This window comes from Vanessa cardui, chromosome 20, assembly GCF_905220365.1.
Source record: "Vanessa cardui chromosome 20, ilVanCard2.1, whole genome shotgun sequence".
Taxonomy (NCBI): domain Eukaryota; kingdom Metazoa; phylum Arthropoda; class Insecta; order Lepidoptera; family Nymphalidae; genus Vanessa; species Vanessa cardui.
In genome coordinates this window covers 1,469,379-1,494,513 of record NC_061142.1, presented here as the reverse complement: position 1 = coordinate 1,494,513, position 25,135 = coordinate 1,469,379, and the positions used below count along the sequence as shown (strand labels likewise).

The window sequence follows — 25,135 nt, the reverse complement described above, 5'->3', positions numbered from 1 at the left end:
CGTTCCCAACCATTCACTCATGGAAGGATTTGGCTCGCGAGGATCGTAAAACGTCAATGGGCACTAATTCCGTTTCTTCCACCTTTTCCGTGTAAGGGGTGTAGGAAAGGAAGCATATTATTTCAACGACTATGTATCTCGATTTGTATGTTACGTAGAATAAATATTTACTTAAACTTTAAGTTGTAACATTTCATAGACATTCGATTTCGTAGAACGAATGTAATATTCATATAATCCTTCGAATGTTTACTTAATTTTCAATTATTATTTAATGTTTGTATTCAAAGTTATTCGGTTCAGGACTAATTTACAAAAAAATAGACAATTTGCGATGTAAACACAGTTTTTTTTAAACGCAGACAGAAACAATTTATGTGGAGATTGAACCATAGTTGTAGTAGTTCGTCGAGGATTTGTTCGTTGGATTTACGTATCGTGGATTTACAGAATAGGGTAATTATATATATACTGTATTTATATGCATATAGAAAGCAATTGGTAACGACGGACGAAACCCCAAGGTCGATTTACAATAAGCTCGACCGAGCCCCATGTACAGTTGACAAAAAACCATCAGACAACAATGCCAAAAATAATTTCCATGAAATATACAAAAAAAAAGCAATCTAGCATCGCATTTAACGGACAAAAACTTAATTGAAATCTTAACTTATAAACACGTTATTATAACACGGTATAAAAGAATTTAATTATGATTTTATTTACATATATTTATGATAAAGAAAAAAAAAATCATTTCGAAAAGCATAATGACTTCGCACTTGAAACCAATAATTTAAAAAAAAAACAATCGAATTCGAAATTTAAAAAATCAATCTGTCAACCGACTTACGCAAAAACTTTTCCCATTTTCACTTTTCCGCACAAACACCGTGCACAACGCGTTCGATTCGAACACGTAAGTTTCACTAGCGACGGCGTGACACCGTAACACCGTCACGCGCCGCTGCCGGCAGGTGACTGAATGCGGTCCGCGGTGGCCGGTAGCCAGTCGGTAATCATTTCAGCCAGTTTGCCAACAAGTGAATGTTCATTTACACAGCCAACTAACCGCACATTGTAAAATTATGATAATATGAGTTACCAATGGTTATGCGAATGCAATGTGCGCTCATTCATCAATTAAAATGTATATATCTATATAAAAATACATATACAAGATACTGTTACCAATCTACACAGGATAATGGGGATGTACTAACTTATGTGTTAAGACTAGATGTTATCTCTATTTGAAATACGTCGAGGCCTTTTTGGCGTACCTAATTAAGCAACAAACAAACTTACAAACTTTCTAATTCATAATATTTAATTTAAATTAAATTAAATCGCAGACCGGTAATAACCAGTATGATAACACAGAATGTATTAAAAAAAGTTGGATTCATTATTATCTTCTTTCTCTTTCGCTCTCTATTGTTCATAATGATAAAAATCAATAATTTTGGTTAACATATTCCCACGTTTCTTGTAGTGTTAAATATTCTATACTAGTCAATATACCAAAGGAAATTTTGACCACATTTTTTCATAACATATGAACAGATTACATCGTACGAATTTATTTATTTTAATATAAATATAAGAAATACTAGTAATACTGGTATTTGAGCTGCTGTAGCTATGGATAAGTGGAAGATATTTTACGTTATTTTAATTATGATATTAATAATCATTCTCCATTATTCAGTTTCTTGGTGGTAGGGCTTTGTGTAAGCCCGTCTGGGTAGCTACCACCCACTCATCAGTTATTCTAACGCCAACAACAGTCCTCAGTATTGTTGTGTTCCGGTTTGAAGGGTGAGTGAGCCGGTGTAACTACAGACACAAGGGACATAACATCTTAGTTTCCAAGGTTGGTGGCGCATTGACGATGTAAGGAATAGTTAATATTTCTTACAGCGTCATTGTCTATGGGTGATGGTGACCACTCACCATCAGGTGGCCCATATGCTCGCTCGCCAACCTGTACCATAAAAAAAAATCATATTTGAAATTAGCCAATATCTATTTGCTATTAAATCTACATATACATTCACGCGACCTGTATCTATATTACCTGTAAACTTACATAATATATTTATTGAGTAAATCCTTTCACCATAAGTGAAATTGCATTATAAACGGGAATTACAATTTTGGCTATCTGTTCATCGAGTATATAATCTGCCTATAAAGTTACGCGTTTATTTATGAAACTAATTTTTCCTCATACAAGTAATGGTCGTTTTTCGTTTGATGGCTCAAATTATTTTAATTGGTCATTTTTTTATATTCATATTGACAAGCTACCCCAGTCCTTTGTAAATATACAACATGTTAATTAAATATACATTTAATATACACGTTGGAAAAGAATAAACTTCTGAGTTTATTGCCGGTTCTTCTCGGTAGAATCTACATTCCGAACCAGTAGTAGCTTTCCTCAATACAGTTCTGTAAAATGACGATTCAAAAGTGCTTTTGAAAGCTACTTGTATAAGGTACATTTAGATTTTACCGTAATACGTATAACATGATATTTTAAATTCATATTTAAAATATCTGGTTAAAGGTAGAAATAGATTCCAAACAAGTATGGTAAATAAAATCATAAAATTAAGAGAGAGAAAAAATGCTATTTATATTATACGACATCTCATCTTCGACTTGTTTATTCACAAATAACACCATAAGCCCATTTTGGCGTAACTTTTATGCGTCTATGCTAATACATGATTGAATATTTTTCTAATGCCTGGGTGAAAAACTTACTAAACCAATATGCGTGCAACTTATACCAGAAGACGAAGCAGGTTTCGGAAAAGGTCTTATCATATTATATTATTATATATTGTAGTAGCACTTCGCAGTTTCAACAGCTTTAAATTTAAACTATTAGCGTGAATAGTGTCGACCCTTAAATCATTACATAGTATAAAACAAAGTCGGTTACCGCTGTCTGTCCCTATGTGTACTTAGATCTTTAAAATTACGCAACGAATTTTTTTTTAATAGATCATTCAAGTGGAAGGTTTATATACATAAGACATGCACAATATTATATAGAATAGAAACACAAATAATTTGAGTTTCTATAATGATTTCTATGATGAACGTTCTAAGACATTCTGTAGTATATTTATCAGAGCGAAGCCCGGACAAGTCGTTAGTTTCAAGATAAAAATCAACCCCTGAGAATTAAAACCTAGGGATGGGTCGAGATATACTAGCGCAGTACGGGCGGAGAGATCGCTTGACTTGATTGTGCATTGGTTTATTACTGTCTAAATCATATCATATGATTGCGCCTTTATTTAAACTGTGGAAAATGAAGCTCTTTTTTTAATTTAAGTAGGTAGTCTTAGAATGAGTCGACGTTAAGTAGTTATCAGCATATTAGTCGTTTTTTTTTCGCTTGCGTTAGCTTTGGTTGACACACGTGTTAGTGAGATATCTGTGTTTTTATATTAATTCTGTGTAACTTTTTTATGAATTTTCAGTGCAAATAGTTTAATTTTATGGTTTCTGGGTTTTACTAACATAATTCGGTTTCGGTAAGTGTTATTTACTTTTGATTATAGTTATAGTATATTAGTTAAGTTACAGTAGTTAGTTTATAATGGATGTTGATCCACCTCCCGAACCTCCTGATCCCGGGGGTTCAGAATGTCAAACTGATCCTCCAACATCCTCTTCTCGCAAACGCTCCGGCGATAAGTCTTCTTGCTCTCCTGATTCCTCTTCAAAGAAAACAGTTATCCACCCTTCTACCGCTAGTGCCTCTATCCAGAATGTTTATGTTAATCCTTCCTTTATTGATGGCCCAAAAAGTTACACGGATGACGACAAAGGTCCCTTCATTGTCCACGTCTCTCGGGAAGTAGCTGATCCAGCTGCAGGTAATTCAATTAGAGCCATTAAATTCGGACAATTTCTTCATAAGCACAAGATTGGTTCTATTATGAATGATGGTGTCAAAAATGTTGGAAGGAACAAAATAGAAATTCAGTTTGCTTCAGCACAAGCTGCAAATAGTTTTTTAAAGAACCCAGTCTTAGCATTGTGTAAGTATACGGCTAGCCTTCCTACTTATAACATTACCAGAATGGGACTAATAAAAGGCATCCCAGTGGACTGGTCTATGGAGGATCTCATTGAATCAATTGAGCTTCCTCATGGATGTGGGGAAGTAATAAAATTGAGGCGTCTTAACCGGAAGACTATTAACGAAGGAGTTGTGTCTTGGGTACCAACTCAATCGGTAGTCATAACTTTTAAAGGTCAAATCCTTCCTAGCAAAATATATTCATTTCATACATCCCTTCCCGTTGAAATATACAATCTCCCCACAATAATATGTTTAAACTGTTGTCGTTATGGCCACGTTCGGACTCAGTGTAGATCTACTCCCAGGTGCTTTAAATGTTCTCAATCTCATACGGGTGATTCGTGTGAGGTTATTAAAGATAATTCTACATGTTTACATTGTTCTGGCAAACACTTTGCCACAGATAAGGATTGCCCTGAGTATTCTCGTCAGCAATCAATTAAAATTGTAATGGCACAAGATAATGTCTCATACATGGAAGCTGCCTCTCGCTTCCCTAATGTCCGTAGATCCTATGCTGAGGTAGCAAAAGAGTTGTTCTCTGTTCCTGCATACGTCCCACCCATCCCTGGTCCTTCGAGGTCCACCCCTAGTCCTACTAAATCTTACAGACAAACCGTAGTCCGCTCTCCCTCCCCTAGACTTCCTCAAGGAAAGGGGTATGATAAACATGCCCATCAGGCCATAGTTGCCAATTGCCCCTCCTCCTCTCCTAATGGTTGCGCTCTAAACGTTCCTCAGCCTTCCCCACCTAATAATAATCCTAATTTATTGGAATTACTCACCAAAATCCTCCTAAATATCCTCAGTACATGTAATGATGTCCCATTACCGTCCAACGTTGCCAATGATTTATCCCAGCTATTTACAATCCTTAATAATGGCCCCAATCAGATTCCTTCAATGGAACTGTCAAAGCGTCCGTCGTAAGAAACCTGAACTCCTCTCACTTATTAATTCATTTAAACCTGTCATTATTGCCATCTCTGAGACATGGCTGATTCCCGGCTCTCGTTTTCGGGTACCGGGTTTCTCCTGTTTGAGGGATGACAGAAATGATGGGTATGCAGGTTGTGCCATCTTGATCAGGCACTCCATTCCCTTCTCCCAAATTTCCTTACCTCCTTTTAGCCAGCAAATCAATGCTGTAGCTATCAAAGCCTTCAACATCTCCTTTTTATCTATCTACATTCCTCATCCTAACCCTTCACTTGTTCCTGAATTACACTCCATTTTTTCTTCCCTCCCAAGCCCTGTTCTTGTTATGGGGGATTTTAATGCCCACCATACATTATGGGGTTCCTATTTCTGTGATGGATTTGCCCCCTTGTTGGTGGACATTGTTGATGATGTAAACTTTTGCATTCTCAATGATGGTTCGCCGACTCGTAGGGTTTATCCTAATCAGAATCCTAATTCTGCTATTGATTTATCCATAGCATCCCCATCCCTTTCCTCGCAAATATCTTGGAATATCCTTCCATCTACGTTTGGAAGTGATCATTTCCCTATCCTTCTTTCATTAAACAACAGATCCATTGCTCCATCCAAATCCTCCCCTCTCCTTAAATATAAACTTAAAAATGCTAACTGGTTAGCATACTCTAACTCTATTGATGTCATGTTAAGCTCCCTCCCTGATTTTGTGAACGGTGAAAATGCTCTTGCTTACTACGAGCTTTTTCTTAATATTATTAAATCCTCTGCTGATTCCCATTTCCCACAAAAAAATCTTAATAAAAAAATTTGCATCTCTCCGCCTTGGTGGGATGAAGAGTGTAATTCCTTGGTCCAACAGAGATCTGAAGCCGAAGAGTCATATAATGTATCTATGACTTCACAAAATTTTATCAAATATCAGCATATTGATGCCAAAATTAAAAAACTATTTTCCAGAAAGAAAAAACAGGGATGGACCAATTTCTGTGAATCCCTTAGTCCTCGGTCTCCCCCTCAAACAGTTTGGAGAAATCTTAAGAGATTTCGCCGCTCCCTCGATTCTGATAACCCAAACGCCTATAATCCATCCGTATGGCTTAATGATTTTACTACCAAACTTGCTCCCCCCTTTGTTCCATGTCGGGATAGTTTTATAAATTTTACTCAATCATCTTCCTCAGATGATATGGATAGTCCGTTTACTATCTCAGAGCTACACACAGCTCTGAACGGACTGAAGGACTCGTCACCAGGGGAAGATGGCGTGCCCTACTCCTTTATAATAAACCTCAGTGATAAAGCTAAATGCGTCTATCTGAATATAATTAATGCTTTTTTCTCAACAGGAATCGTCCCGGAATCTTGGAAGTCCCAAATTATTATCCCCATACTAAAACCGGGAAAAAGCCCTTTGGACCCCAATTCTTATAGACCCATTGCTTTATCGTCTACACTAGTGAAAGTTACTGAACATCTCCTAAAAAACCGTTTGGAATGGATAATGGAAAGCAGAAATATTCTCTCGCCCTCTCAATTTGGCTTTCGAAAGGGTTTGAGCACTCTTGATAGTCTCAGCATTCTTACGACAGACATTCGAATAGCCTTCTCTAACGGAGAGTACCTTGTGGGTGTTTTTCTAGATATTACTTCTGCATATGATAATGTTCTTCTTCCGGTACTCAGGCAAAAATTGCAACAGCTGAGTATCCCTCCGAGGATTACTCATTTCATATGTAATCTGCTTTTTTGCAGATCAATTTCTGTTAAATACCAAAATTGTATTCTTCCCCCCAGGATTGTCTGGAAAGGTCTCCCGCAAGGTTCAGTCCTTAGCCCTCTGCTTTATAGCATTTATACCCATGATCTCGAATTGTCTGTGAATAATTTCTGTAACATACTTCAATATGCTGATGACATCGTTTTATATTTTAAATCTACATCTGTTGAAAATTTAACTTTGCGATTAAACTCTGCTTTACATTATCTTGACCTATGGCTCTCTGACCATGGCCTGTCTTTGTCTATTGATAAGACTCAGGCAGTTGTGTTCACTAGAAAAAGACAAATTCCTGTCTTCGACTTGTTTTTTGGGGATCAACGCATCAACTTTGCCAACAAGACGAAATTTCTAGGCATTATTCTCGACAACAAACTGAATGGAATTTGTCACTCTGAGCATGTTATTAAAAAATGTGAAAAGGGTATTAACGTCCTTAGAGCAGTCTCAGGAGTCTGGTGGGGAGCTCACCCCTATTCTCTTAAACTACTGTACAATGCAATAGTTCGTAGTCATTTAGACTACGGACTATTTGTCTTAGAACCACTTAGTAAATCCGTTTCTGAAAAACTTAATAAAATTCAATACAAATGCCTCAGAATAATCCTAGGAGCTATGAAAACTACTCCCACTAACGCTCTGCAGGTTGAATGTGTTGATCCTCCGCTTCAACTGAGAAGACAATTTTTATGCGACCGTTTTGTAGTAAAATCTTTACAGTTATCCTCTCATCCTCTTTGGTCCCGTCTAAGCGAACTGTCCCAACTCTGCGTTCGCTCTAGAAGTCCATCCTTATTATTAGACAGTTTTTTAAAATTTACTACACTCCCACATCCTATCTTAAGATTCCAGTCAAATCCTCTTTTTTCCACTCCATTTAGATCTCTAGTCTATAATCCGTCAATCATTACAGATCTTGGTCTTATTAAAGGGGCCCCTGATACAAACTCTAAATTTCAAAGATTTCTTCATCAAAATTGGTCAAATCATTTACTTATATTTACTGATGCCTCTAAACTATCCCCTGAAAGCTGCGTCGGCTCAGCCTGTTGGATCCCCAAATTCAAAATTGTCCTTCAATTTAAATCCCCTCCTGAATCATCCATCTTTACCGGTGAAGCGATTGCAATTTTAGAAGCCATCGTTTTTGTCCACTCCCATGACCTCAGACACACGATAATTTTGACAGACTCTTTAAGTTGTCTGTTGGCAATTAAGGAAAATCCGTTTCGTAGTAAACGAAAGTTTTTCATCATCCTTAAGATCAGGGAAGCATTGTTTTCTTGTCATCAAAAAGGGCTAGATTTATCGCTTGTCTGGATACCAAGCCATTCTGGTATTCCCGACAACGATACAGCAGATTCATTTGCTAAATCTGCGATATCGACTGGCTCTCTTGATCATTTTAAAAACTCAACACAGGACTTGTGTGCTCTACCGAAAATTCATCTTGTTAAATCCTGGAACTCTGTTTGGGGAGTTTCATCAAAATCTAAAGGTAGATTTTACGCAAGTCTACAACCAGTTATTCCAAGGCGACCTTGGTTTTCTCATCACAGGCAAGCTAAACGTTGGGTCACCACAACTATCTGCCGTTTACGCCTTGGACATGCATGTACGCCCGTTCATCTTTGTAAAATTAGAGTTAGAGATCACTCTTTGTGTGAATGTGGCCTTGACGAAGGTTCCTTATCCCATATACTGTTTTCTTGCCCCAATCTCCTCCACCCCGTATATGACGTTCTCCCTCCCAAAGTTCCTCGCCCTATTAATGTTGAATGTTTGTTAATGTGTGTGTTTAGTCCACTTTGTAAATTTTTATGTAAATATATTGAGCGTAATAAAATTAAGTTGTAAATATTTTTGTGATCGTTCTTATTTGATGTCTTAATAATATTGTAATATGTTTATCTAATTATTTATATATTGTATTGTTTTAGGTTATGGGTTAACAAAGAGTCTACTACTATTGTGCCCTTAAAATTAATTTAAGCCTGCAATCTCGACCGCACCGTTCAATCTCCATCGTGTCTTCTCCATCGCACGTGACATTGGTGAAATAATCTGTGCTCTCTTGGCACAAATAAAAGCCATATATTAAAAAAAAAAAAAAAAAAAGCATATTAGTCTGAATATTCAACTTTTTAATTTTCTTAATGCATATATTCTAAATAATATTATGTCCTCACAAAACTGCAATGCAAATTAGGTTAAAGCAATATTCCTTCACAAAATGAGTATCTTCAATGTTGCTATAATATGTATGGGACCATACAAAGCCTTTACAATGTTGAATTAGTTGAGTGTATTTTGCCAGTATTTAATATAATATTCTTATTGCGGAACGCTATTTACAATAGATGTCATTATATAGCTAGTCTCTTGACTTTATAACTGGTAAACTTTCCGCACAATCTATATTCACTCTTAGTAATTGGCTTAGTTTGAAAGCGATTATTCTTTATACCAGAAGATCACACGTTACGCAACAATGTACAAATATATATATTTATAATGAAGCTCAAATTTGATAAACAAAATGATATATGGCCTGTATCCGACATGGACAAGAATGCAGGACCAAGTTTTCGATTCAGAGCTTATTCAACCATGCCGCTACTGACATGTATACTGCATATTCATTTACTCATAACATTTTTCCATCATCACTGACTCGAGTCAAATTTTGGCACATATACAAAATACATAGGTCTATTCGTTGGGCATGAGCCACAGCTTCTTGATAGAATCTAGGTTCCTTGCAATATTTAAAGTATTTTTAGTTACATAATCTATTAGGTGTTTGTCCTTAATAGGTTGCACGACACCGTTTAAGCTGTATACTGAATTAATGGTGCGTCTTCAGTATAATCAGCTTTGTACTATTACATGATAACAAACCGACAGCTCTAGCCAATTATGTAGAGTGATATTGTTATGTATTATATAATAAATAGAGGGAAACCTATAACAAGTATATTTTTTTGAATTTACGAACATTTAGCTATACATATTGTAGAGTACAGAGTAAAACATAGGTTGAGATTTTGATGTCAGTTCTTTATTTAAATTGAAATATGATCTACTTTCGTATGATTGTTACGAATACTAACAAATGTTTGTGCTCATCTAGTTAATGTCGTCAGCCAGGAATGTAGTCATAGCTTTAAAATTTAAAAAGCTTAATGCATTCCGTGATAAGCATAATGGAGTTTGTTTCATAATGTAATCAAATATAAGAGTGGTGTGGACATACAATTAATAGAAGTTTAAAATCCAGACTATTAGAAAAAGTATAACCATGGAATTTAAGTAATTTTTTTTATTTAATCACACTCAAGATTAATTTCCAATGATTTTATTTCTAATAATAATAGGTTTTATAACGAAAAATCTAATTGGATTTTCAACTTCATAAGTTGGTGATAAAATATTATATTAAATAAAAATATTCTAATATTCTTGCATAGATTTATAACCTGGTGTGTGGACGGTTGTGGTTGCATTTTTTGTGTATTTTGGGTAATTCGTCTGAGGATATCTTAAACTGAGGCTTGAATTCGTCTTCTTGTTCCATGATGGGACTTTAGTGACGGCAATAAGAACAAAATAGCATAAATATTTAAAAAATATATACCTTAGTCCTTTTGGGATTCATTTTAGATAGTCTTAAAAATATTCACTTATAAATATAAAAAGTTTTTAATACATACTAACTTTAGTAAATACAAAATATATCTTAGCCGATTCCAAACTACAACCAAATACGTATTTTAAAAAACAACAATCATCTCAAAAGCTAAAAATACAGCATCAAGCAGTAAAAGAACACTGCATACTGTAAAACATTCAAAAATCAATATCGTTATGCGGTATTTTGGATATTAAACAATTTATTTCACTGTCATTCGGCGATATTAAGAATTTAGGTTACTTACGGTCAGATAGCCGTTTTACTTCGCCGATGATCTGCGGACGAAGTTTGTAAACTCATAAATAATTTCACATTTCTATTTCCAATGGTAATTAATTTTTTTTATGTTTATTTTCAATAAATCAACTAGAATTTTGAAAGATCCATATTTTTATGTTTCAAATTTAGCACACGCGCGTCAACAGATTTTATGGATGCATTCATTTCTTTGTTGTTTTTTTTTTTTTACTTAAAAATTATCTTATGATGATAAATTTACGTAAATTTTAATATAAATCTATATATTAATTGCTGAAAATTTTTTAAATTGTTAACTACTAATCATGAAGCTGGAGTTTCAGATTCATAGACACATCCTTATATTAAGAATCTACACATAGCGACATAAACTGTGCTATGATGAATTTAAAGATTAAAAATAAGTAAACACCAATATAATTGTAATTTGTAAGTTTAAAGAGCACCTAAGAGTATAATAATATGAAATTCTTCGAAAGTAATATGCCATCCAGGCAATGACTAATGATACATTATCTCATATAAAATAATTTATCCTAGTGTCTATATGAAATAAGGATTCAACAATTTGCGAGAATATATTTATTAATTAACCGTTGAATTAAATTAATTTCAATTGACTCAATTTTTCTACCTAATTCCATGTTATTGGACAGAGTATTGGCGCCGTTTTTAAATTTCACCTACACTTGTCATTAGCGCAATATAATAATTATTAATTACATTGAGAGAAAAAAAAACCAAGCAGCAGCAATTCGCGATTTGAAAGCTGTAACATATCATGAAGCAAACATTTTTTTAAAAAAATTATCAAAACGAAATTCAACAGAATATTTATTTCTTAAAATAGATTTATAAAAATAATATTTGTCAGCACATGCCAGTCAAAGTCTGTTTGTTTCGTGTAACTTCAATGGAACTAATAAACAAAACACCCTTATAAGTTATAATATATATTTATTATTAAAAACTTATACATTAAGCTGGTGTTACACTAGGCGTAGTAGCTAAGGTTAGCCTTTTTCTTGGCTTGCACTTCCAATATGGCGTCCATGAAGTCTTCATGAGTAACGGCGGTAGCCGACCGGCGAAGTGCGATCATACCAGCTTCAACACACACTGCCTTACACTGTGCTCCATTGAAATCATCAGTAGAACGGGAAAGTTCTTCAAAATTAACATCCGGTGATACATTCATCTTTCTGTAATGAATTATAATAAAAATTGGTTAATAGAATAATCAACTTATTATTTTTTATTGTGTATGGACACTTTCCACTGGCTAATTTTGGTCAGAATAATTAATCTCAAGGAAAACTATTATATCATAGTGAGCTTAAAACTACACTTTTATTCAAATGGGATGCTAACTCAAACCAACCAGTAAGTTCTGTCAGCTACTGTGAGATTCCTTTAGTTGTCTTATTAGTTTCACCAAGAATTATATATTCCACAATGACACAAAAAGTAATAATTATATGTAAATAATACAATTTAAAATTCTCAGCACTCACAGGTTAACCCAGCATACATTCATTGACTATACTAGACAGTAATTACTTTAAAAAATTAAATATCCTAAAATACAAAAATCCCCTTAATATTATATGTATGTTATATGTTATGATTATATTAAATTAGAGCAGTGCTTCTATTATTCATTTTCAGAATGTGATCATTGTGGTCTGAAATATCTAAGATACTAAAGCAATTACAAATGGTAAGGTCCTGTGATAGAATTAGCACACTTTACTTTTAAATTCAACAAAATCAATAATAACCTCTTTTCAAATAGCAACACTGGATTCAAATTTTGGGATTTGATTTCTGCAATAGTGTTAACTAAATAACAAACAAAGATGTAACAACAATAACAACAGGAAGACAAGTTAAAATGTATAATCAAAAGTACTTTTTACCTTGAGTGAATCTGCATGATTCTTGCTCTAGCTTCTTCATTGGGATGAGGGAATTCAATCTTCCTATCCAGACGACCAGATCTCAGCAGAGCAGGATCTAAGATATCTACTCTGTTTGTGGCTGCAATTACCTGATAAAATAGAAATACAAGAATTCAGTTAATAATTACAAATACTCTCAAATTACACATACAACAACTTTATTCAACTATTATTATTTGATGTTTCATTTGGCTGTTATTAGACTGATTTCCTTAACTTCAAATTGGAAAACGACTATACCATTAGTAAATAATGTGTGCCAGGACCTTGTACTACCATGCAGAAAACCTTGGGAATTCTACAGCTTCTTATTTTTTAATATTTTAACAATGTGCTTAAGAACAATTGAGAAAAACATTGTATAACAAAGAAAAGTGCATCTGTATGACTTGAAAGGACTAATGATAATTTATTTTTAAGGTATTATTCAAACTGTTTATTATGTACCTTAATATCAGCAGTAGAACTAAATCCATCAAGTTGGTTAAGCAGCTCCAACATGGTACGTTGTACTTCACGATCACCGGCCTTCTCAGAGTCGAAACGCTTGGTACCAATAGCATCAAGTTCATCAATGAAGATTATTGCAGGTGCCTTTTCTTTAGCCAGGGCAAAGGCATCACGTACCAATTTTGCACCATCACCTACAAAAAAAAATATAATTAATTTATTTTGTTCATACAATACAAATAATACACATACATCTCTGAAACATTATCATCATCATCATCATCGTCTAATTACACAAAAAAAAAATCATTTAATCTCACTTAAATATATAAAATGAGTAATCTTAAAGAATATCCTTTACATACTGTAAACAAAAAAGTGATAAATATTACTATTTACCTGTGTCACAACTGTTAATAATTTGAAATTAGGAATACTTTATATAATGATAAAAAAATGTGTACCAAAACTTGCCTATAAACATCTGAACAAGCTGAGGTCCAGCCAGCTTCAGGAAAGTAGATTTGGTTTGCGCAGCACAGGCTCTGGCTAATAGGGTCTTGCCAGTACCTGGTGGTCCATACAACAACACTCCCTTTGGTGGATGTATGCCAAGGTTGACAAACTTCTCCTTGTGTGTCATTGGGAGCACTACTGCTTCAATCAGTTCCTATAATGTACATAAAAGTTTATTAGAACTGTTTTGGATTTAGTTGTTACCTTGCATATAATAAAAATGTTCTGTGTTTACCTGAATTTGTTTGTCCAGCCCACCAATATCAGAGTACTGTTCAGTAGGTCTCTCATCAACCTCCATAGCCTTGACTCTGGCGTCATATTCAGCAGGCAAAGTTTCAAGAATCAGATAAGAATCCTTATTAACTCCGACTAGGTCTCCTGGTTTTAACTTGTCAGCATCAACCAATCCTATGACCGGTAGGAAGTATGTCTGACGAGTTGAGGTCTTGATGACAGCGCACTTTCCTTTTCTCTGAGAGTCTAAGTCCACCACAGCACCGTCTTCTTCTTCCTCTTGAGGGTCTACATCAAGCAGCTCGATTACGTTTGAAACAAGGTATGGCAAAGTTTTATTGACTTTTATTTTTTCCGTGTTCTCTTTAATTTTGTCGTTCTGAGCTTGTAGTTCATGAGAGATTCTCATTACCTCACTTTTCATGATTTTAATTTCGTTGTCTAACAATCGGCTTCGACTGATAATCTCGTCTGTTGGCATTCGAAGAACTTCTTCACTTAAAGCTTCCTCTCCATCTTCCCAGATAGACTTGTCTTCTAAAGTCGTAGCCATGTTTATTTCTTACGTGATATTCCCTTTTCTAAATGTTAGACAATAACAAAATTTGCAACTGTTCGAAATCACAATCACATCATCTAAAATGAATTGTCATTGCAGTTTCAACTTTACAGATTATACAAATTTTTAATCATAGTTTTTCATGCAGAAAAGTAGACATTCAATTTAAATATATTGTAATATAGTATAAAATTCCTATTTTTTAATGCTTGATTTTTTTTATTTAAATAGATTATCTAGCTCAATTTAAGTTTTGTATTTTTCTCGAATTTGTGACATGAGCATTTTATAACTTTGAGCGATTTGGTTTTTGACGTAGTGTCACTCGGGCTAGGTTGTGTTTTCATCACACGAATTTCGAAATATTAAGTCTAAGAACATTATCAATAAGCTATAAGTGTTAAGTTGGATTTTTTAGAAATAATCTGAAAATGGCTTTCTCTATGTTCCTACGCACACCAGGTAAATATTACTAAAACAAAGCGAATTTTATAAAAAAGAATTACATAATACATGTTATTATTGGATGAAAGAACCCCTAACATTAATATTACTTACGTTATGTTGTATTCTAATACTTGTGTCAGGTTATCTACTAATCGATATTTAATTTTTTTTTTGTTAATCACAACCGTTGATTCAAAACGAGTTTAGGTTATACATAAAATGAGCGCAACTTTTTTTTTTGTTTAAGAATTTCTATATTGAACGATCTTATCGTCGTAAAAACTTATTTAACTATAATAATGTTTTGTGTTTACATAACATAATTTTATATTATTTTCATACAATATAACAATCTTCAATAACAAGCTCAATAAAAACAAATATTTTTTCATAATTTGCCTTCACATTTTATCCTATTAATAAGCTGACTAGACAATTTTATATAAATTATTTATTTTCAATTTCAGCATGCACAAGTCGATTGTTATCTCAGCACATTACGAGATTGGGAGCACAGCCTGCTCTGAAGCCTGTTAGCACTCAACGAACAATAGCAACGATTAACTCATTAAAGAATTCATTATTGAAGTCTGAAACTACACCTATTCTGAACTCGGTGAGCTATATATTGTTTAAAAGCGGGAGAATTAAAAATCTTATATATATATTTTGACTGTTATAGCATAACAATTTGGGTATAACAAGTTTGCTTTGTTTGGGTTTACCTTAGAAATAGATGATAGTGAATTTCAGCAGTTGGGCAAATAATCAATAAATATTTCAAATCAAACAGGAGGCTGAGTTGTGGAAAATCAAGATAAAAGTTTGAAAAACTATTAGTAATTAATTAAAAATAAAACTAATTTTAGTTAAACGACTATGAACATTAGTATTTAACAATTATGTGTAAATGAGTAGTTTTATATAGATTGTTGGAATCATGGGTATATTTGTAGATGTGCATTTTAGGATATCTAGAACCTTTGTAAGATACTTTTAATGTCTTATTATTATTTACATTGCAATAGACATATAAAATGACTCAATTTTAAACTGAATTATGGAATTCATATAAAATTTGATTTTTACATAAAGATCCTTATATATTTTTAAATATACTATATATGATTAAATGATCTAATTATAATAGTAAGTCTTGCAAATTAAATCAAATCAAATGTATTTCATTAATCTTTAATATTGTAACACTACCATTTAGAAAAGCAGCCAGCAAAAGATAAAATGGAAAGAAACTTACATAATTGCTCTTTTCAAATAATCATATTTGAAATTTATTATAAGAAGTGTCAAGATAAAAGATTATTGACAAATATATTGTTAATTACTATTTGATTTTTAAGGTACGGTCATTCCGAACATCGGTGGTTAGACAGTCAGCTGAGAAAGGCAGTGATCACTCAAAGCTGTGGGTGGTTGAGAGGTTTACATCCGTACTTTTGGTGCCACTCATTCCCATAGCATTAATATCACCCAACAAAGTGCTAGATTCGCTTATGGCTATCCTGATTACTGCCCATAGTTTCTGGTAAGTTATTACAAATATTTAAATTGTTGAAGTTCAAGCTTGATATGTTTTTTTAGTATTAATTATAATTTAAAAATTAAATTAAAACTTATTTTGATTGTCTTATGAGCAGTTACTAAACTTTTAGATCATTACAATCAGTTATATGAATATGAAAATTTCTAGGGGCCTGGAAGCAATAGCAGTTGATTACGTGAGGGCAAGTATTTTTGGTCCTGTCATCCCCAAGATTGCCATTGGTCTCGTTTACCTGATTTCCATTGCGACCCTCGGTGGACTCTTCTACGTCATCACTCACGACATCGGAATCGCTAATTCTATTAGACAATTGTGGTCCATCAAATCTGGCCAAAAAGCGTAAAACCTGTATTGTTAGTATTTTTTTTTGTAGGCAAAATGCGTTGTAATTTTTCAGCTGTTACATAATGATGAATTGTTTATTTATTATATAGAAACGTAAGTTAAAAGGATTAGTTTTAAAAAAAATAGTATTCAATGAGCTTTTTTTCGTTTTAAAAACATTTGATTTATATGGTTTTTTTTTTGGGTTTTCTGTCTACAGAATTAATGTATTAAGCCTAATATTAATCCTTTGCGAAAGGAGAAAATTTTTCGTTTCTAAATTATCAGATTATGTTACGCTGTACTTAATGCATAGCACAATTGTTAATTAATTTCGACTAAGAAAGTTTTGGACTTCATTATCATTAAATGATTCTTAATTATTGACTACATTATTGAATTATCTTTCTTAAAACAGTTCAAATGAAATTTCTTTAAAACATATTTAAACTTTTTTTATTAAGTTTTTGTGGTCGGATTCTTGCCTACCAGTAGACACGCTGTATCAATAAATGTTCTATTATTAAAATCATTTATCGTTGTTTTGATTTCAATTCATAACATTTTAAAATATGCCCGCCCCATCAGTATAAAATTATATTTATTTCAGAAATAAATTTTTAACTACACTACTATTTTTTTATTTTGATGTATAATTAAATTGAGGTCTTTGAAATGGCCTTACTAATCCAATGGGCTATGTCGAACCGGATTAGTAAGCTGAAGTGGCAGTGGGCTGGTCATATTTGTCGTAGAACCGACAACCGTTGGGGAAAACGTGTTCCAGAGTGGAGATCGCGTCTCGGCAAACGTAGTGTAGGACGTCCTCAGGCACGGTGGAGTGACGATATACGCAAGGCGGCAGGCAGGAGCTGGGCCTATGTCCAGCAGTGGACAAAAAAGGGGTGATGATGATGACGATGAAGATGATTGTAATAGCAGAATAAAAATACAATTAAAACAATATACATAAAACGCGTCTTTTAGAAGTTTAGAAGCCTTTCAACTAATTAGTAGCTGATTTTGACGGTTTCACTCGCTTTGTATTTATACTATTCACGTGAGAAGCATGAACCTCATGCTTTGTATTAGCTAAATAATAAACAACAAAGATTTCTGTTTATTTTTTTTTAATAAATATTTCAAAATGAAACTTAAGTTTTCCAATAAAATATTAATTTTAATTAATTGGTGATTATTTACAATAAAAAGATATTAAAATATATATTCCATTCTTGCCTACCTACTTTAAGCGATATAAATTAAAAAAAGCCACCTTTATTTTATATCAAGACACCAACTATTAAATATTCATTAAATATTAAATAGTATATTTAAAAAGTGAGGTTACTTTGGTTATATTTTGTGTAAAATATAAGAGCATTTTGAAATCAGTACGGTTTTTAAGTACCAAAAGAGTAATTTTATTATTATGGAATTTAATTATTTATTGTTATATTAAAAAAAAAACACATTTATCGTCAAATATTTTTATGATTTAATATAATACTATAATATTTTCTTTAATTTTTCTTTATTATTTTATTTTGGCATTAAATCACTTTCTAATATAGAAAGTGAAGCAATTGCCAAAACATTGTCTATGGTTTAAATTATAATAATTTATGTATACAGTATATTATCTATGGTAGAAAATTACGTCTGTACGTGTTTCTTGTAGAATATATCGAGTGCTTGCCACTGTTTGGTGTGTAGTAGGATGTGGGGGCGTCTCGTTCTCATGTGTTCCACCGCTTCCTGTGGAGACCAGCCGTTTCTCTGGAAATTAAGATGATGACGTCACGTAAATTCAAATCGTTTATAAAAAATACATTGGTAAAAAAAGCATATTATTCGATACAATATTTTAGTGATGATAAAAAAAGCCTATAGTTAATACCTGTTGACTTCCAAGCAGGATATATTAATTTAAATAATTGTATTTAACTAACTGGACTTTGTATTTTTTAAATGTTGAAAAAGAGTAACTACTGAGTTTCTTGCCTGTTCTTCTCGGTAGAATCTACTTTCCGAACCGGTGGTAGCTTCACTTAATTGTAAAATGACGATTCAAAAGTGCTTGTAAAAGTCTACTTGAATAAAGTTAATTTTGATTTTTTTGATTTTGGTATATGTCTAATCTCATATAATATATCATTATTTCTTTTAGAAGAATCGTCTGAGAAATAGTGATATATCATGATTAAGTTAAGTGAACATTATATTCATGAGGCCATACCCCTCTTTTTTAAATAATCGTAAAAATAACGGTATCACATATTGCTGCCTCTATTACAATGTTAATAGCTATACGAAACAGCGCTTTTCCAGCAACGGCCTGAATGACTAAATAACACCAAGTCAATTCATCTTCCTTTCAAAGAAAAGTGTTTTGCTTTAGACTTTCCTTCATTTAAATTACATAAAAACTATTTGATTTGCTCTGTCTGAACCCTAACCTAAAGTTCTACGTTCCTTTTTTTTATGGTATAGGTTGACGGATGAGCATATGGGCCACCTGATGGTAAGTGGTCACCATTACCCATAAACAATGACGCCGTAAGAAATATTAAGTATTCCTTAAATCGTCAATGCGCCACCAACCTTGGGAACTAAGATATTATGTCCCTTGTGCCTGTAGTTACACTGGCTCACTTACCCTTCAAACCGGAACACAACAATACCGAGTACTGTTGTTTGGCGGTAGTATAACTGATGAGTGGGTGGTACCAACCTAGACGGGCTTGCACAAAGCCCTACCATCAAGTGCATACCTGATATACTGGCCTGATAAGACCATATCGAGTTATTCAATCGCTGGTTGAACGGTGTCCTTTTAGCAAAGTAACTACGTCACGACCAAACCAATGGACCGAATTTGATGAAATATGGTGTGAAGCAAGCTTGGATTCCAAGAAAGGATATAGGCCACTTTTATGCCATATGATAACTAACCCTAAACCTAAAACATGGTGGGCGACAACTTTTTTTTTTTTAATAAATATGAGACAACATCACATACATTACTCTGATCCCAATGTAAGTAGCTAAAGCACTTGGGTTATAGAAAATCAGAAGTAACGACGGTACCATAAACAACCAGACCCAAGACAACATAGAAAACTAATGGCATAATCTACATCGACTCGTCCAGGAATCGAACCGAGGACCTCAGAGTGGCGTACCCATGAAAACCGGTGTACACACAACTCGATCATGGAGGTCGTCAACTACTTTAATATACGATAATTTAACATAATATAAGATAACTAACAGTTAAAATACGCGCATCCGTGTGTGAATTGATCTATACCAAGTATTTATATTGATGCCTTGATGCAAAATATTGTATTCTTATTAAAAAAAAAAAACTGTCAAGCTATGCGACGTAGATCTTCAAAATGTAACAACAAAAAAAGTCATATAATGAATGTATATTGTATAGGTTTATCCATTGTTTGTCACGACTAAAGTTCCACTGTTATTCCACTGACCATCATGAGGTAGCAGCCGACGAGCGTGGCGCTGCGCGTGCGGCCCGCCTTGCAGTGCACGTACACGCGGCCCTGCTCGCTGCTGGGCTTGCTCTCTGCTGGCAGGAAGCTGGCCGGGACCATATTATCTCATTAAGCCGATGTTTTGAAGATCATTTACGTAAAAAAAGTAAAATTACTCAGTTTTTCTCTCAATAAATTGTCAATAGACGTCAGTCAGTAGTAATCGGAGTCTGTATGTTAGTGTTAACAGGTATTCTCATACTACGGAAATCTTATGCCGCGTAATTTGCAAAAAAAGATATTATTTCCGCGGTCTTTTTTAACTTTAACATGTATTTTTTTATTTTTAGATCGGTAAAATGGAATCCTAATAGTAAATGGTTTGACCATTGACCATTGCTCAAATACATGGATACCATTAGAAATATAAGCCATTTCACACAGCACATATTGTGCCACCAGCATTGAGAGCTATATTGTTATCCTTTCTAGTTAATTGGTTCAATTACTCTTCAAATCATAAAAAAATATATGGTAAGTATATCTTTTTGGCAGAAAAATAGAATTCGAAGGAGTGTACATAAGTATACGGGGGAAACTTGGGTAAGTTTCTGACATTACCACGTACACATATCGTTCAACTAATGAGTGCCGTTAAATAATATTCATACTTTTGCAATACTTCTACATATACAATTCGCAAGTATTATGTAAAAAGCAGGCGGATCGGTAAATGGACCTTGAGGCTGCTAAAAATAATAAGCATCATTTACATCGTTAATGCGCCAGCAACCTTAGGAACTTAGGTGTTATATCCCTTATGCCTGTAGTTACACTGGCTTACTCACTCTTCAAACCGGAATACAATATACCAAGTATTGCTGCTCGACGGCAGAATAGCTGATGTGTGGGTGGTCCATACCGGATGGCCTTGTATATTATGCCATAACCCCCTCTACCACCAAGTAATAATAGTAATACACCAAGTATTTATAAAATATATATCAACTCACCGGTTAATGAATCGTACACCTTCATATAGCTTGTCTTGGTCGGGAGCTTCGAATATGTCTGTAGTGGCCAGCTGCAGGAACTGCACGCCGTGTTCGCGCCATTTCTGTTAAATTATTTTTAATCATAAATGACCGGAGACACAAATGTAACAGCCAAATACTATGCATAAGGCTCCTACTTAAATAGCTTAATTAACTCCTACGAAGATTCGAGCTCCGGGCTTTGATTAAAGAAGCTTTAAATTGATTGATATTAAAAATTGGTTGAATCTGGTGGAAATTCGAACGTTGAGATTTGCCCAACTCACTCTACAACTTTTCATAATACTTATTTTGGAATTCTGGATTTCAGCCCAAATATAAATATGAAAAAATAAAAAAAAAGTCATCTGACTTTTTTATCTGTAATAATTGTTGCGCTGCGAGCGACACTTGTATGCTAATTTAAGATTAGGTAACAAAAGACATCATCATAACAAAACCATACATCCTTTTATAATTCTTGAAAAGATACAAGAACCTATTTTTATTCAAATGTTTTCTGGATATTTCCATAGACAAGCTTAACGCATGTGTCAAATAATGTCTGATGCGGAAATAACCTTCAGATTGTAGATCAACTGCACACTAGCATATAATGCGTACTAAGTATAGTACGACACAACTTAGATGTAGCATCGGCAAATTTCGTAAAACTGATCACATCCGAATAAAGTACGCTATGACAAATTATCAATATTTATTTCTTATGTGAATAACAGATGTTACACAAACGTAATAACTTGCATTATCATATGACCTCATATATTTGTCAATTTGACACGTCGATTTACATGCACTTGCTTGCGACGAATAGCGTCGAATGCTGAGATAGGAAGCTATTTCGATTGGTTGTATAAATCGGCAGTAATCGATTTTGTTGAATTTGCCGATGCTTCATCTAAGTTGTGTCGTATTATACTTCTCTAGCGACAACAGTTAGGGCCGCTTAACAATGTAAAAGTCGCAGATAAAATCCTATTCACGATTATTTTTAACAAACCAAGGTCTAAGGTTAACGAAATTATTAGTAAAAATTTTGATCAAAATATACTTTTTTCAACAGCTTTTACAAGCATGTTTGATCATCATTTTACAGAACTATATTAACTACCACTGAAACATTACGTAGATTTTTTCAAGGAGGACCAGCAAGAAACTCAGTTGTTATTTTCTAACTTTTGAGCTACATTATGTTAGTTAAACACAATTGCAATAGTGACTAGTAACTGCCGCCAGTTACTAGTTAATACTAGTTCTTTATAAGAGAAAAATATCTAATATGTGTGTTTATTTGATAGAATAGTTCACACTATTGAATTATATATGACTATTATTCAAATACATAACAATCTCATCATCTAATCATATATATATTGGCTGATTTAATGCCTTCATATAGATTGTTTTACAATATGATATATTAATATAGTATTAACATAAACAAATTAAACTAGAATAATGTACTTATATTTACTAACACAATGTGTTTAATATTATATGTTTTTCATTCAAAGTAGCATTACAATTTGCATTTATATTTATATATACATATCTCAATAATTTAAATAGACTATTTGTTTAGAATAATATAAATAATAAAAGCAGTTTGTTAGTTATGTTTAAATAAATTTATGTAATGTTTTATAAGTTTAAAACTTACTAATGTCTGTTTAGTTCTATATAATATATTTGAGGGAATATAATTGTTATTTGTGATGTAAGGAATACTCAATATTTCTAACAGTGCCAATGTCTATTGACTGTAGTGAACACCTAACATAGTGTTACAGTTACCTGCCTATTTATTGCATGAAAAATACATAAAAGTGATTTTTTTTAAAGTAAATTGCATCATAGTCATGTTCCTAAAGCAAAATTATATCTCAAAGAAATTATTTATACATAATACAATGATAAGTAAATATTAAAATAATAAAATGAAAAACAGTAAACTATTTCTTATTTCAATAAAGATATCTTTTGTAATTTCTTTTAACATTATGGATTTAGTGACCTTTTTGAGATGATCTGTAGAATAAAGAGATTGCATCATTTGTACATATTTCATTTCTCAAATACTCAGTAGCACTTGAGTCATTATTGACTTTAACAAAGTATTCCAATTTTAAATGATTCTACGGAGAATAACTCACTGAAATGTACAGTAAATGTAATTAGAGAAAATAGTAGCTACTGTTAAAAGTAAATGTAACAGTAGTTACTATTTTCTCTAATCAAATAACATATATGTATATAAAATCTTATTATTCAGTGATTATATGTTAAAAACAAATTATATATTAAAGAATTACATACCTCAGCATCATTTGAAAATATCTTTAATTCATAAGTTTCATTCATAGACACCACACCTTTTATATTTTCTTCCTCGATTAACTGAAATGGCAATATCAAAAAAGATTATGCAATGATTAACAAAATTTTGATTTTGGTGCACCTCTAAAATAATCTAAAATTTAGTACAAATATTTAATTTTTTTTATTGCACTACAAAAAGGTATTGTAACATTTATGAGAAGAGAATTAATTAAGTTTAAGTTACAAATCTTGTTATAAATCTTTTTATAATATTTATTTGTTGAAAATTATTTTTTTTTTAACTTTATAAAACTTATGGCGAATTTGAGTAAATTCAAGCTATTTTTTCAACTTTATATTATTTATTCAACTTTACTTTTGTATGACTATACAAAAGTAATTTAAAGCTTGAGATTTACAGTTAATATAGATGATTTTAATAACCTACAAAACATACCTGTTTTGTCATTCCTTGAAACGGTAGAGCTCCCAGGATAACAGTGTCATCCATCCTATCGTACCATCGTCGGCTGGTCACCTTCTCCATCAGAACATTATAGAGAAGTGTGGGGTAGAAAGTCACCCTGGCGAACATCGCTGTGGCCTGCTGAAGTACAGTTATTTTAAACACGTATACTCGGTTCGAACATCACTGTTTGAAAACACAGTTCTCGTGTACCGTAACCGTACCATGGTGAAAGCTGATGACTGGTTACCGTGGAGGGGGAAATTTAAAGTTATTCAAGATGCATCCCGTACCGAGACCTCTTGTTGTGACAGCGTGTGTCAAATGTCAATATGACAGTTCAGACGTCAGGTTGACAGAGACTATACCGTTTAGAAACGTTTTGTATTATTACTTATTATTAAAAGTATTACTTACTATTTTAAAACAGTATGAATATTTAATCAATACAATATTTAGTTCGTCACGTGTCTCTTTCAGAAGCTTAGTTTATGAGTATTTTAATTTAATGATAAGCATTTTTAAGTTTCCCTTATATATTTTTATAGCAATGTTTAGTGAATATGGTATTTAGGGTATTTAATAAATTAGGAGCTACTTCACAATATTTTGGTTTAAGACTTATACACTGATACATTTTTTTATATTCATGGAATATATTTTTTTACTATTAAAATAAACAAAGGTAGGTGAATGAAACGTTTTTGGAGGAAGCCAGTTCTTGGCTTGGTAGCAGGGGCTGTTAATCTTTTAAACTAGATATCCTACTATCAAATGAACTTTTTATAGGACTGTCGGTTTTCTTGCTACAAATGACATAAACGATTAAAAAAATATATGTGTAAAAGTAATAGTGTCAATTGTAAATCAATAAATATATTGTTTTTTTATTTTTTATTTATACAATATCGATATGGTCCGAAAAAGTTCACGCGTAAAACTATCAGCTTTACATACC

The 25,135-nt window shown here is 33.0% G+C and overlaps 4 protein-coding genes across 8 annotated transcripts in view; 1 reads left to right on the top strand and 3 right to left on the bottom strand.

Moving 5' to 3' along the window:
* The window catches only part of LOC124538183 (tubulin polyglutamylase TTLL5), a 39,002-nt gene extending 28,057 nt beyond the window's left edge, over nucleotides 1-10,945 (bottom strand). For 2 of the 4 annotated variants that reach the window (XM_047115145.1, XM_047115146.1), the window contains exons 1-2: nucleotides 10,769-10,945; nucleotides 10,310-10,414 (exon numbers count right to left, since the gene is read on the bottom strand). In XM_047115145.1, coding sequence (XP_046971101.1) covers nucleotides 10,310-10,407 — 98 coding nt within the window. In that variant the 5' untranslated portion in view covers nucleotides 10,408-10,414; nucleotides 10,769-10,945. Of the gene's footprint in view, nucleotides 1-856; nucleotides 1,021-10,309; nucleotides 10,415-10,768 lie in introns of those variants that run through there. The other 2 variants (XM_047115148.1, XM_047115147.1) reach the window with 2 other exon arrangements.
* A 777-nt stretch (nucleotides 10,946-11,722) lies between these two features.
* LOC124538469 (26S proteasome regulatory subunit 6A-B) lies at nucleotides 11,723-14,602 on the bottom strand. Its single transcript, XM_047115543.1, has 5 exons — nucleotides 13,945-14,602; nucleotides 13,668-13,863; nucleotides 13,191-13,387; nucleotides 12,702-12,832; nucleotides 11,723-11,984 (listed from the first exon to the last, which is right to left on the bottom strand). The coding sequence occupies exons 1-5, from the start codon at nucleotides 14,497-14,499 to the stop codon at nucleotides 11,777-11,779; spliced, it is 1,287 nt and encodes a 428-aa protein (XP_046971499.1). The 5' UTR covers nucleotides 14,500-14,602; the 3' UTR covers nucleotides 11,723-11,776.
* Nucleotides 14,603-14,764: 162 nt separating this feature from the next.
* On the top strand, nucleotides 14,765-17,372 carry LOC124538502 (succinate dehydrogenase [ubiquinone] cytochrome b small subunit, mitochondrial). Its single transcript, XM_047115581.1, has 4 exons — nucleotides 14,765-14,967; nucleotides 15,420-15,568; nucleotides 16,314-16,498; nucleotides 16,664-17,372. The coding sequence occupies exons 1-4, from the start codon at nucleotides 14,937-14,939 to the stop codon at nucleotides 16,857-16,859; spliced, it is 561 nt and encodes a 186-aa protein (XP_046971537.1). The 5' UTR covers nucleotides 14,765-14,936; the 3' UTR covers nucleotides 16,860-17,372.
* Nucleotides 17,373-18,326: 954 nt separating this feature from the next.
* LOC124538358 (phosphatidylglycerophosphatase and protein-tyrosine phosphatase 1) lies at nucleotides 18,327-24,503 on the bottom strand. Of its 2 annotated transcripts, none has more exons than XM_047115403.1 (6): nucleotides 24,402-24,503; nucleotides 24,169-24,315; nucleotides 23,709-23,789; nucleotides 21,351-21,454; nucleotides 20,335-20,443; nucleotides 18,327-18,619 (listed from the first exon to the last, which is right to left on the bottom strand). In XM_047115403.1, the coding sequence occupies exons 1-6, from the start codon at nucleotides 24,402-24,404 to the stop codon at nucleotides 18,497-18,499; spliced, it is 567 nt and encodes a 188-aa protein (XP_046971359.1). In that variant the 5' UTR covers nucleotides 24,405-24,503; the 3' UTR covers nucleotides 18,327-18,496. The 2 variants fall into 2 exon arrangements, with proteins under 2 accessions (XP_046971359.1, XP_046971358.1); XM_047115402.1 differs by having other exon boundaries at nucleotides 24,169-24,318; nucleotides 24,402-24,496.
* Between the last annotated feature and the right edge of the window lie 632 nt (nucleotides 24,504-25,135).

Excerpts from the sequence above, each read along its gene's own strand:
- LOC124538358 (XM_047115402.1), bottom strand. Across the intron at positions 23,790-24,168 it reads TTCAAGGAATGACAAAACAG|TTAATCGAGGAAGAAAATAT; the intron begins GTATGTTTTGTA and ends TTGCCATTTCAG. Across the intron at positions 20,444-21,350 it reads GGTGTACGATTCATTAACCG|CTTCCTGCCAGCAGAGAGCA; the intron begins GTGAGTTGATAT and ends GGTCCCGGCCAG.
- LOC124538502 (XM_047115581.1), top strand. The coding sequence starts at position 14,937 with ATGGCTTTCTCTATGTTCCTACGCACACCAG. Across the intron at positions 14,968-15,419 it reads TATGTTCCTACGCACACCAG|CATGCACAAGTCGATTGTTA; the intron begins GTAAATATTACT and ends TTTCAATTTCAG. Across the intron at positions 15,569-16,313 it reads CTACACCTATTCTGAACTCG|GTACGGTCATTCCGAACATC; the intron begins GTGAGCTATATA and ends TTGATTTTTAAG.
- LOC124538469 (XM_047115543.1), bottom strand. The coding sequence starts at position 14,499 with ATGGCTACGACTTTAGAAGACAAGTCTATCTGGGAAGATGGAGAGGAA. Across the intron at positions 12,833-13,190 it reads GTTCTACTGCTGATATTAAG|GTAATTGCAGCCACAAACAG; the intron begins GTACATAATAAA and ends CTATTTTATCAG. Across the intron at positions 11,985-12,701 it reads ATCATGCAGATTCACTCAAG|AAAGATGAATGTATCACCGG; the intron begins GTAAAAAGTACT and ends AATTCATTACAG.